The sequence below is a fragment of the Sminthopsis crassicaudata genome, chromosome 1 (genome assembly GCF_048593235.1).
Source record: "Sminthopsis crassicaudata isolate SCR6 chromosome 1, ASM4859323v1, whole genome shotgun sequence".
Classification (NCBI taxonomy): domain Eukaryota; kingdom Metazoa; phylum Chordata; class Mammalia; order Dasyuromorphia; family Dasyuridae; genus Sminthopsis; species Sminthopsis crassicaudata.
The window spans coordinates 490,714,378-490,726,798 of NC_133617.1; the positions used below are offsets into that span (position 1 = coordinate 490,714,378).

At 33.1% G+C, this 12,421-nt stretch overlaps 1 protein-coding gene across 1 annotated transcript in view; it reads right to left on the bottom strand.

Moving 5' to 3' along the window:
* The window catches only part of PCSK5 (proprotein convertase subtilisin/kexin type 5), a 626,478-nt gene that overhangs the window by 444,182 nt on the left and 169,875 nt on the right, over positions 1 to 12,421 (bottom strand). Inside the window, 1 exon segment of the mRNA XM_074281408.1 lies at positions 3,493 to 3,636. Coding sequence (XP_074137509.1) covers positions 3,493 to 3,636 — 144 coding nt within the window.

The following is a 12,421-nucleotide window of genomic DNA, read 5'->3' on the forward strand; positions in this document are numbered from 1 at the left end:
TGGGCTGCTTCAAGAGCTAATAAGTTTCCCCTTGCTCAGAAAGCTTCAAACAAAGGTTGAACCTCCATTTGTCAAGTAAGTTGTATAAAACACTCTTTTTCAAGTAAAATTTGGACTATGTGGCTTCTGATGTTCTTTCCAACTCAGAGATTATATGATCATATGAACTCTGGATTACCAATGTATCACAGTTTACATTTACATAGAGAAATGGGAGCAGAAAGATAGAGCCAAAGGTAGAAGTAATCCTGCACTCAAGGAAACAGCTAAGAAGCTATCATGTCTAAGTAGTTATATGTTACATAGCTTTTTCCATTCTTCTGACCATAAGGAACTCTTAAGTTAGGAATGGAAAAGAAAAAATGAATACAATACTTTCTTCAAAAGCTCTTTTCTTTTTCACACCATAGCTCTTGTAATTTTAGAGTGCAATGTTGAAAATTAGTATGGAATATCGAGTGGTGAATTTAAGTATCTTGTCCATTCAAATACACAGAAAACACATGATGACATGGAATAAAGCATTCTATATGAGAATAGAGAATAAAACTGATCTTTTTATTTAAAATCTACATGTACAAACCAATGGAAAAAGAGAAAAACAGAATACTCATTACTTTGGAATCATTTAGGCTATAAATTTACCTGGTTGTAAATTAAAAAAAAACAATCATCTAAGTTTTATTTATTTTAGTTTATTTGATGTCATCTACATGACATATTAAAATCATAGACATTATCTTAAATCTTCCGAGTTGTTAAAAAAAGAAACAAGATAAATCTAATTGTGCATGTTAGAGAAATTATTGCAATCGAGAAACTGTGCCCAATGTTTTATTCCAGTTGTTTAAATGGGTCATCCCTCAGCTGAAATAAAAATTAAAACAGGTACTCAACTCATAGGATTGGGAACAGAACAATAAATATATAGAAAACAGAAAGTTATAAAAGGAAACAAGATGATAGGGTAGAGATGGAAAAAAAACAGATTATAGGACCAATATATTTGTATTTTCAGAAATATACAGCAAAGTAAAGAAGATATGCTTGTCTTTGATTAAGGACATTCCATATTTCTATTTTTATAGCATTAATATTTGAATGTATTAAGTTATTAATATATTAAGTTCTGATGAAATCACAACTGAATAAATCCACATATATTTGTGTATGTATACATATATACACATTTTACACACATACACATACATGTATGTGTATGTATATTTGTATGTATACATGCATGTATATTTGTAGTTAGAGGGAGTTGATCAAGAGACTTATAATCACCTAATCTCCATCTACCTATTTAAGCCCAGTGGATGAAATCACAGAGTATAAGGAGAAAAGCAACAACAACAACAACAAAAACTACTGCCTTAAGTTTTAGGCAAAGTATAAAGAAATCAGTCATGTTGGATGAAATTAGTGGGAAATTTTAATACTCCTTAATTTCTTAAGCAAAGAAGAAATTCTCAAATTACATGTAATTACAAGGCTACCAACAAGTGTTTCTACTATATCCAAAAAAGTGTCCACATCCTTGATAGCCCTTTAAATTGACACAATTGCGAAGTAATCAATGGACTCTTGGCAGTAGAGAAGAGAGACACCCATGGAGGAATAGGCCAACTATTAAGAGAAAATCACTCTTTGCTTTCTCCTTACTCCTCTCCCAGAAGGAAGTAGCAAGTTAAAGGAATTCTTTCTCCTTTTCTAATATCCCATCAGCCATGGCATTTTACAGTGAAACTATTCACCCAGAGACACTATACCCAGAAGTCAATAGGCCTAAGGAACCCCACTGAATAATATGTACAGAAGATACTGTGAAAAGAATAGAGCTATATGAGGACATAATAAGAAAAGAAAGTTCACCAATGCCTGTTAGTACCAGAAATGCTTCAACCCTGTGTGCCTCCATACAATACAGTATGTATGCTTCCTTTTCCCACTCACTGTAGATTGGTGGAAGAGTTTGCCCCAGTGGTACAGGAGGAAATTTTTTGGTACTATTGCTCTTACAAAGTTATATCAGTAAATTTCTGTATTTTAAGTTAATTGCCTTCAATATCTAATTGTTAAAGCTAATATGTCTATTGATGAAGACCAATGAGGTATAGTTTTAGGAGTGAAAACCACAAAGCATCTTGAATCTACGGTAGAAGACACTGAAGATCTACTCTACAAGTTTTGAAAAGTGAATTAGGTAAATATCTCAGATATCATATCCTCCAATAATAATTGTAATATTACATATATACATACTCTTAATAGAACATGTAATATTACATTTATATCTCAAGATATATAGAAAAATGTAATTTAATATCTTGGTTACAACATATACTAAATATCTGAGTTGTAATGTACATTTTATTATTATGTTAAATAGCTCAAATATATATTATATGTAAGGTTATCTTATATCTACATATTCATATATTAGCTATGTTGTTCATTTCAAGCTAGTTAGTTAGTAGTAGACTGTCTCCCCAATTCAGTTCTCTAAGACTGTAGGTTGTATCTCCACTATGTGGAGACACGTTCAAGACACTTTGTGAGGATAGATAGATACATATATAGACAGACAGAACAAGAAAAAATATATAATGTATATGTGTATATGTAACATTTAAAAACAATTAAATACAATTATACATGATAAAGTTGCAAAGATTTGTTTTTCTTTCTAATAAGTTCATCAGAATCTACCTAATATTATATGTTGAAAAGTAATGATTATAATGACTTCAAATTTATAGTACTTACAAAGTATAAAATGATATAAATACATAAAATGTAACTTTACAAAATCTTTACAAAAACACATTGCATATATAATAATATTATGAGCCTTTTAAGAAGGAAAAATGAGCTCAGGGACATTAAGTGATTTGTCATACAATTAATGTCTAAGAAAAGATGTATGTAGAAGATACATATATATATATATATATATATATATGTATAAAAATAATATTTTCTCCTCCAATAGAATGTTAGTTCTATGAAAGAAGGAGCTATTTCTTTTTCTTTCCCCCCTTTTTTATTATCCCAAATATCTAGCTCAGTGAGTGGTATATAAGATTCTTTTGATAATCAGTTAGTCAACAAGTAATTAATTAATGAACTAATCACTTATCAACTCCATGCATTCCTGACAACAAATGCAGCACTCAATCCATTACCTCCAATTTCTTTTCTATTGAGTAGTGACAGTGATGATGGAGGTATGGTGACCAAGGGGAACAAACAAAAAGTAAACAATCATCCTCCCATATCCCTTACCCCAGGTCTCCTTGTATCTATAGCTTTGGGTCACACTGATTCTCTTATATAACAATGATTTCACCAAGAAAAGGAAATGTGCAAAAGACATTAGATCTTCTGGCACATCTGCCTCATGTGTTTTTGAGTAACCTTCCCACTTCCCAGCAATTAGAGCCCAAAACTTCAGATGGATTTACTGGAAAGGCAGAAAACACTTACATAGTTCTTCACCAAATCTGGATGAGTCCTTTCGATGCCATCGTCCAAGATAGTGACCACAACATCTCTTCCAGTGTAACCTCTCTTCCAAGCCCCTTCAATGTTCATATCTGACTGACAGGGATGAGTGTTATCACTGCAGTGCTAAAGGGAAAAAGGAGAGAGAGAGAAAAAAAAAAAACTTGGTCTTAGGGAGATTGCTGAAGAGTCAAAAGAAAAAGGAATTAACCCACTTAGCATAACATGTCAAAAATTAGCAACAGGAGAGGAGACTGGTTGGTAGGGATGATACACAGATTAGTGTCTTCATGAAATTAGCAAGGAAGAGAGAAATAAAGCTCAAATGAAAGGGAAACTACTTTCAGGAGATGATTTCTTCTGGGATTTCTTTGCATGAATGCAGGATATCGGAAAAAAGGTATCATCAAACTAAATCTTTAGCAGAACAATAAAAGAAAGTATGTCTGAACAAAAGTGGCATAGTAGATAGAATGACAGGGCTGGAATCTAGTCAAAAGGTGTGAGTTCAAATGTGAATTCACACATTTATTAACTGTGTGACCCTGGGCAAGTCAATTAATCCTGTTTGCCTCAGTATCCTCATCTGTAAAATGAGTTGGAGAAGGAAATGGCAAACCACTCCAGTATTTTTGCCAAGAAAAAAAGTGAAAGAACTAAATAACAACAAATATATGATCAAAGAAATCATGAGTTAATCTGTTATTTCAACTGAGCACCTACTAACTATACACAGAATGAATAGATAGGCACATCTAACAAAATGATACTCTATGGACCAAAACCAGATAACAAATAGAATTTTAATAATTTCCATCCTGTGTGCCAGGCAACTAGTTCAGAATCATTTTTATCTATAAAAGAGAGTTTTTGGCAGGTCTCATTCAGTATCAGCAGGAGATATGTTACTGTTAAAAAACATATAAGTAGGAGAACAAAAAAATCTCACAAAAATGAATCTTGAGAAAATGCAATCTCCTGATTTGTGAGTACAGAAGCATAGATAGATTCAATCCCCAGAGAAGATTGCAGAAAGCAAGATAGAAGGCAAAAGGGTAATGTAACCTGGATGATGGGAATGTAAAGAAGGCAAAGGGTGATCTGTAAACATTCAATTTTAGAGGCCATATAACCATATTCGTTTTCCATACACCCATAAGATACATAGACAGGTCTGGGAACCTTGTGATGCCATGTGCTTTCTATATACAAACAATTGTGTCCAGGAGTTTATCCCTTTCAGATAACCATTTCAAGGTTGCAATTTTCTTGATTCTTTAGGGACAAAGAGGTTTTTGTTTTGTTTTGTTTGTTTTGTTTGTTTTGTTTTTTTTGGTGGGAGGTTATGGCAGAATGGAGGAGAGAAATGGCAGAATGGAGGAAAGAAATAAGAAATAGAGAAAAAGAGGAAAATGCTGTAAAATAATAACTATGGCAACACTAATCACACAAGCTTTTGAAGTTCATACTTTAATTTTTTTTTCATAATAGTTCAATGCTTTAGCAGGGAAAAAGTATGCAAATGGAATCATTCTAGGAACTTCTTTCCTATCTATCTCCACTACATCCCTCTTCACACCTGTTTTTTTTGTGTGTGTGTGTCAATATAATTAGGCTCAGTAAAGTAGGCTCTATTCACCCCATGTGAGTTTTCTTTATGGTTTCTGTAACAAATGTTTGGGTTTTGGGGGGATCTTTTTTATTATAAGGATTTTATTTATAATTTTCTTTTAAAATTAATTTTATAATTATAAATTTTTTGACAGTACATATGCATGAGTAACTTTTTTTTTTATAACATTATCCCTTGTATTCATTTTCCCAAATTTTCCCCTCCCTCCCCTAGATGACAGGCAATCCCATACATTTTACATGTGTTACAGTATAACCTAGATACAATATATGTGTGTAAATCCAATTTTCTTGTTGCACGTTAAAAATTGGTTTCCGAAGGTGTAAGTAACCTGGGTAGAAAGACAGTAGTGCTAATAGTTTACATTCAATTCCCAGTGTTCCTTCTCTGGGTGTAGTTGTTTCCGTCCAACATTGATCAACTGGAAGTGAATTGGATCTTCTTTATGTTGAAGATATCCACTTCCATCAGAATATATCTTCATACAGTATTGTTGTTGAAGTGTATAGTGATCTTCTGGTTCTGCTTATTTCACTCAGCATCAGTTCATGTAAGTCTCTCCAAACCTCTCTGTATTCATCCTGCTGATCATTTCTTACAGAGCAATAATATTCCATAACCTTCATATACCATAATTTACCCAATCATTCTCCAGTTGATGGACATCCATTCATTTTCCAGTTTCTAGCCACTACGAAAAGAGCTGCCACAAACATTTTGGCACATACAGGTCCCTTTCCCCTTTTTAGTATTTATTTGGGATATAAGCCCAGTAGTAGCACTGCTGGATCAAAGGGTATGCACATTTTGATAACTTTTTGGGCATAGTTTCAAATTGCTCTCCAGAATGGTTGAATTCTTTCACAACTTCACCAACAATGCATTAGTGTCCCAGTTTTCCCACATCCCCTCCAACATTCATCAATATTTGTTCCTGTCATCTTAGCCAATCTGACAGGTGTGTAGTGGTATCTGAGAGTTATATTAATTTGCATTTCTCTGCTCAGTAGTGATTTGGAACACTCTTTCATATGAATGGATATAGTTTCAATTTCATCATCTGAGAATTGTCTGTTCATATTCTTTGACCATTTATCAATTGGAGAATGGTTTGATTTCTTATAAATTCGGGTCAGTTCTCTATATATTTTGGAAATGAGGCCTTTATCAGAACCTTTAACTGTAAAAATATTTTCCCAATTTGTTACTTCCCTCCTAATCTTGTTTGCATTAGTTTTGTTTGTACAGAAACCTTTTAGCTTGATGTAATCAAAATCTTCTATTTTGTGATCAATAATGATCTCTAGTTCTCCTCTGGTCATAGATTCCTTTCTCCTCCACAGGTCTGAGAGGTAGTTCCTCTAATCTATTTATGGTCTCATTCTTTATGCCTAAATCATGGACCCATTTTGTGCTTATCTTCATATTTGGTGTTAAGTGTGAGTCCATATCTAATTTCTGCCATACTAATTTCCAGTTTTCCTAATAGTTTTTTTTAAATAATGAATTTTTATCCCAAATGTTGGTATCTTTGGGTTTGTCAAACACTTGATTACTATAGTTATATCCTTTTTTGTTCTTTGTACCTAATCTGTTCCACTGACTGACTGGTCTATTTCTTAGCCAATACCAAATGGTTTTGGTGACTGCTGCTATATAATATAGCTTTAGATCAGGTACACCTAGACCACCTTCATCTGACTTTTTTTCATTAATTCCCTTGAAATTCTCGACCTTTTATTCTTCCATATGAATTTTGTTGTTATTTTTTCTAGGTCATTAAAATAGTTTCTAGGGAGTCTGATTGGTATAGCACTAAATAATAAATAATTAATTTGAGGAATATTGTCATCTTTATTATATTTGCTTGGCCTATCCACGAGCACTGAATGTCTTTCCAATTATTTAAATATGACTTTATTTTTGTGGCAAGTGTTTTGTAATTTTGCTCATATAATTCCTGACTTTTCTTTGGTAGGTGGGTTCCCAAATATTTTATACTCTCAACATCTGTTTTGAATGGAATTTCTCTTTGTATCTCTTGCTGTTGCATTTTTTTGGTGATGTAATGCTGAGGATTTATGTGGATTTATTTTGTATCCAGCATCTTTACTAAAGTTGTGAATTATTTCTAATAACTTTTTATTAGAATCTCTGGGGTACTCTAAATATACCATCATATCATCTGCAAAGAGTGACAGTTTGATTTCCTCATTACCTACTCTTATTCCTTTAATCTCTTTTTCGACTCTTATTGCCGAGGCTAGCATTTCTAATACAATATTGAATAGTAATGGTGATAGTGGGCAACCTTGTTTCACTCCTGATCTTACTGGGAAAGGTTCCAGTTTATCTCCATTACATATTATGCTTACTGATGGTCTTAAATATATGCTTCTGACTATTTTAAGGAATAGTCCATTTATTCCTATACTCTCAAGTGTTTTTAGTAGGCATGGATGTTGGAGTTTATCAAATGCTTTTTCTGCATCTCTTGAGATGATCATATGGTTTTTATTAATTTGATTATTAATATGGTCAATTATACTAATAGTTTTTCTAATATTAAACCAGCCCTGCATTCCTGGTATAAATCCTACCTGATCATAGTGAATTATCCTGGGGATGATTTTCTGAAGTCTTTTTGCTAATATCTTATTTAAGATTTTAGCATCAATATTCATTAAGTAAATTGGTCTATAGTTTTCTTTCTCAGTTTTCAACCTACCTGGTTTAGGCATCAGTACCATGTCTGTGTCATAAAAGGAGTTTGGTAGGACTCCTTCATCCCCTATTTTTTCAAATAGTTTATATAACATTGGGGCTAATTGTTCTTTAAATGTTTGGTAGAATTCACATGTAAATCCATCTGGTCCTGGGGATTTTTCCTGGGCAGTTGACTAATAGCTTGTTCTATTTCTTTTTCTGAAATGGGACTTTTTAAACAACTTATCTCCTCCTCTGTTAATATAGGAAGCCTATATTTTTGGAGGTAGTCATCCATTTCACTTGTTATCAAATTTATTGGCATAAAGTTGGGCAAAGTAACTCATTATTTCTCTAATTTCCTCTTCATTGGTGGAAAGATACCCCTTTTCATTTGTAAGACTAACAATTTGATTTTCCTCTTTCCTTTTTGTGATCAGATTTAACAAAGGTTTGTCTATTTTATTGGCTTTTTCATAAGACCAACTCTTGGTTTTATTTATTAATTCAATAGTTTTTTTTTTTACTTTCAATATTATTGATTTATCCTTTTAATTTTAGTATTTCAAGTTTAGTTTTTGGTTGGGGGTTTTTAATTTGGTTTTTTCTAGCTTTTTAAGTTGCAGGCCCAATTCATTAATCTTCTCTTTCTCTATTTTGTTCAAATAAACCTCTAAAGATATAAAATTTCCCCTTATTGCCCCTTTAGCTCCATCCCACATATTTTGGTATGATGTCTCATCGTTGTCATTATCTTGGGTGAAATTATTAATTGTTTCTATAATTTGCTGTTTCACCCAGTCATTCTTTAAGATGAGATTATTCAGTTTTCAATTACTTTTTGGTCTATTTACCCCTAACTTCTTATTGAATGTACTTTTTATTGCATTGTGATCTGAGAAGAAGGCATTTACTATTTCTGCCTTCCTGTATTTAATTTTGAGATCTTTATGTTCTAATATATGGTCAATTTTGTATAGGTTCCATGAACTGCTGAAAAGAAAGTTTCTGTCACCAGTCAGTTTTCTCCAAAGGTCTATCACGCCTAGTTTTTCTAATGTTCTATTTACCTTTTTAATTTCTTTCTTTTTTGTTTTGTGGTTTGATTTAATTAATTCTGAGAGTGCAAGGTTGAGATCTCCCACTATTATAGTTTTGCTGTCTATTTCTTCTTGCAACTCTCTTAACTTTTCCTTTAGGAAGTTAGATGCTATACCACTTGGTGCATATATGTTTACTATTGATATGGTTTCATTGTCTATGCTACCTTTTAGCAGAATATAGTTTCCTTCCTTATCTCTTTTAATTAGATCAATTTCTGCTTTTGCTTGATCTGAGATAAGGATGGCAACCCCTGCTTTTTTGGCTTTACCTGAAGCATAATAGATTCTGCTCCAACTTTTTACCTTTACTCTGTAAGTATCTCCCTGCTTTAACTGTTTCCTGTAAACAACATATTATAGGGTTCTGACTTTTGATCCAGTCTGCTATCCCCCTCCATTTAATGGGAAAGTTCATCCCATTCACATTTACAGTTAAAATTACTAATTATGTATTTCCTGCCATCATATTATCCCCTGATTATGCTTTTTTTATCCATTGACCCCCCTGAACCCCTTCCCCGATATTTAATTTATAGACCCCACTTGTGACACGCAGCCCTCCCTTTTTAGTATCCTTTCCCCCTCCTTTTAAGTCCCTTTGGGGGGATCTTATACATAAAGATTTTTCTGTATAAATTCATACTCTGATTTGGACTTGTGAAGGTTTTCTCTATGTCCTTGAAATCAATGATAGCTGAGCACAGGTTCTAGTAGCTCCTACTAATGTTGTTAACTCTTTGAATACAATTTTGGTAGAAGACTAATTAGCTCAGAAGAAATACAAGATGCACCAAGTCAGAGAATCTACACAATATGTTAATTGGGATTATTTGTGTCTGACTTGTGGCTGAGCATTCTGAGCTTATATTGGTCTGATCAGCCACAGTTGGACACACTGTAAGTTGACTCTAACATAATGATATCTTTTTGGTCTTTGAAAATAAGACAACCACCAACAAAGGAAGAAGCTTTTGGATCAAGCAAGTTAAGAACAGAGAGAAAAATTAATAGTGGACATCATTTCATTTAAATATGAGTTCCTTGTCCAGTGATTAAGGGGAAGTACTACTGAAGAAAAAATAAATCCAATTGATTTTGACAATCTGACTATCGGTGAAATCATATAAGAAAAAAAAGTTTCAGCTAAACAGAAAGGATGGGTGATAAATTCTACTTAGAAAGACAAGTAGTAGAGTTTGGTGTGTGTTCAGAAGTAAGAAGAAACATTTCATGAGATATCTGAGTTTTTCATTTTTCAGGGCTTATTAGAGACATTTGGGGTCCTTGAGACCATTTTTTCCTTCTTAAGGGACATAATATTATTATATACCCAATGTATTTTTGCAAAAAATAATTGTCCATTTTCAGTCTTACAAGCTTAGCTCTCAAAAATAGGTAGGAGAAGAAATGCTTTCTCAGACCCCCTAACATCTGCCCCTAATTTCTTTACAGAGGTTGGGAGACTGTGAACATGGGATACTGCATATAATAGCAGACTTTTTCAATATATTGGCTAGTTTTGCTGAATTGTTTTTCAGCTTTCTTTATTTCTTCCTTTTTTTAAAAAAAGATTTAATTATGTTATCAAAAGAATTTGGAGATAACTGGCCTGGACTAGCATTTTGATAGATAAACTGCAAAGCTAGTTCATCAATAAATGTATCTGGGATAGAAATTATATATAATGACAATGATCTAGGCCCCAAATGAAAAACAGGATCGGAAATTATCTGATTTCATCTTTATCTATTTTATGTGTTTTCTCGTACACAATGTATTAGTTAAAAAGTACATGTATATAAATTTAATAAAATAGAACAAGGGTGCACTTAGGTCTAGGGATTAGAGAGACAGGGAGGATGACACATGAATGTTTGGTGAAACTATTTCCAGCTGGGAATAATGAAAAGTCCTGCTCTCTACTCGGGAACAAGATTGGCATTCTCTTCTCAGTTCAAATATTCCTATGCACCTTTTGATTGGATATTGAGTTGGAATGGAAATAGTGCTAAAGGTATGATTAAAAAAAAATACATTAAAGGAAATGGAGTTGAGTTAGTCACACAGCAAAAATGAGGGATTGTCAATGGATTATCTATTACCTGCATGATCTACAGAACACCAAGGGAGGAAGGTTCCTAGAACAAGTAGATATGAATAACAGTCACCCAGGATGAGAAGACATGAATAAAAGCTATATGTACTCTTGAAAGATGGATTCACCTTGATGAGACAGATTAAAGAGATTAATAAAGATACACACACACACATATATACATAGGATGTTTAAGGAGGCCACTGGGGAAGCGATTAATTAAATTCAGGGTTTTAATAATTTTCAACTATAATGATTATTGGTCTCACATAGGAATTCTATGCTTTTAATTCTTGTCTTCAATCATTAGGCCCCTTTATTTGGAATACTCTACATTCCTCTTTATGCTTTGTTGCTAAGTCTTGTCTAGTTAAGCTTCATAATATTTCTTATAAATGTCTCTGTCTTTAAATAATATCATCACCTTGGTAAAAATCTTTACCATTTCATACCTGGACTGTCTGCCACATCACTCCACAATCCAATCTATCCTCTATTCATTTTTCAAACTGTTCTTCCTAAAACAGGATCTGACCTTATCACACCACACCCCCTCACACAACTTTCTATCAAATCAAATATAAATATTCTGCTTGACATCCAAAATTAAGAGGTTTGAACCTGACACCATCCTATCTTTTCAATCTTCTTATATCTTACTCTGGCATCCAGGAACAATAGTTGCCTTCTTTGTTGTTCCTTGTACATGATACTCCATCTCAAGAATAGAGAGATTTTTACTTGCTGTTCCCCAATCCTGGAATTATTTCTCTTCTTATTTTTGCCTCCTGACTTTCCTGGTTTCCTTCATTTCCACTTTCTACAAGAAGACTTTTCTAATTCTCCTTAATGTTAGTGCCCTTTTATTGATGATCTCCAGTTTATTCTGTGTATATCTTGTTTGTACATAATTATCCATATGCTGTCTCTCCCATTACACTATATTCTCTTTGAGAACAGGGACTGTCTACTACCCTTCTTTGAATCCCATTACCAGTCTCTCAAAAACCTACTCATCCTTTAAGAAAAATAACTCTCTATAAGTTCTCTAAAGTAGTTATTTCAACTTTCATCAATTTTCCTTCCTTTTGAGTTCTTATAGTTTATTTAAATTATTTTGTTGTTGTTCATCCTTTCTTTCCAAAGACGACTAATGAAATCATGAGTAGTATCTTGACTTGCACCTGAATTGGATTTAAGAGAGCAAGAGTTGCACAAAAGTCAACAACCTTTCTGTCCCCTCCTGAGTCATCAATGGCAAGACAAAAGTCAAGATGACCAGCAATGGTTCAAGCTGAAATGGATAACTTTGGCATCTTCAATGTCTGACAACATCTGCTTCATGGTTGTTGGAATAAATTGTTTTCATTTACC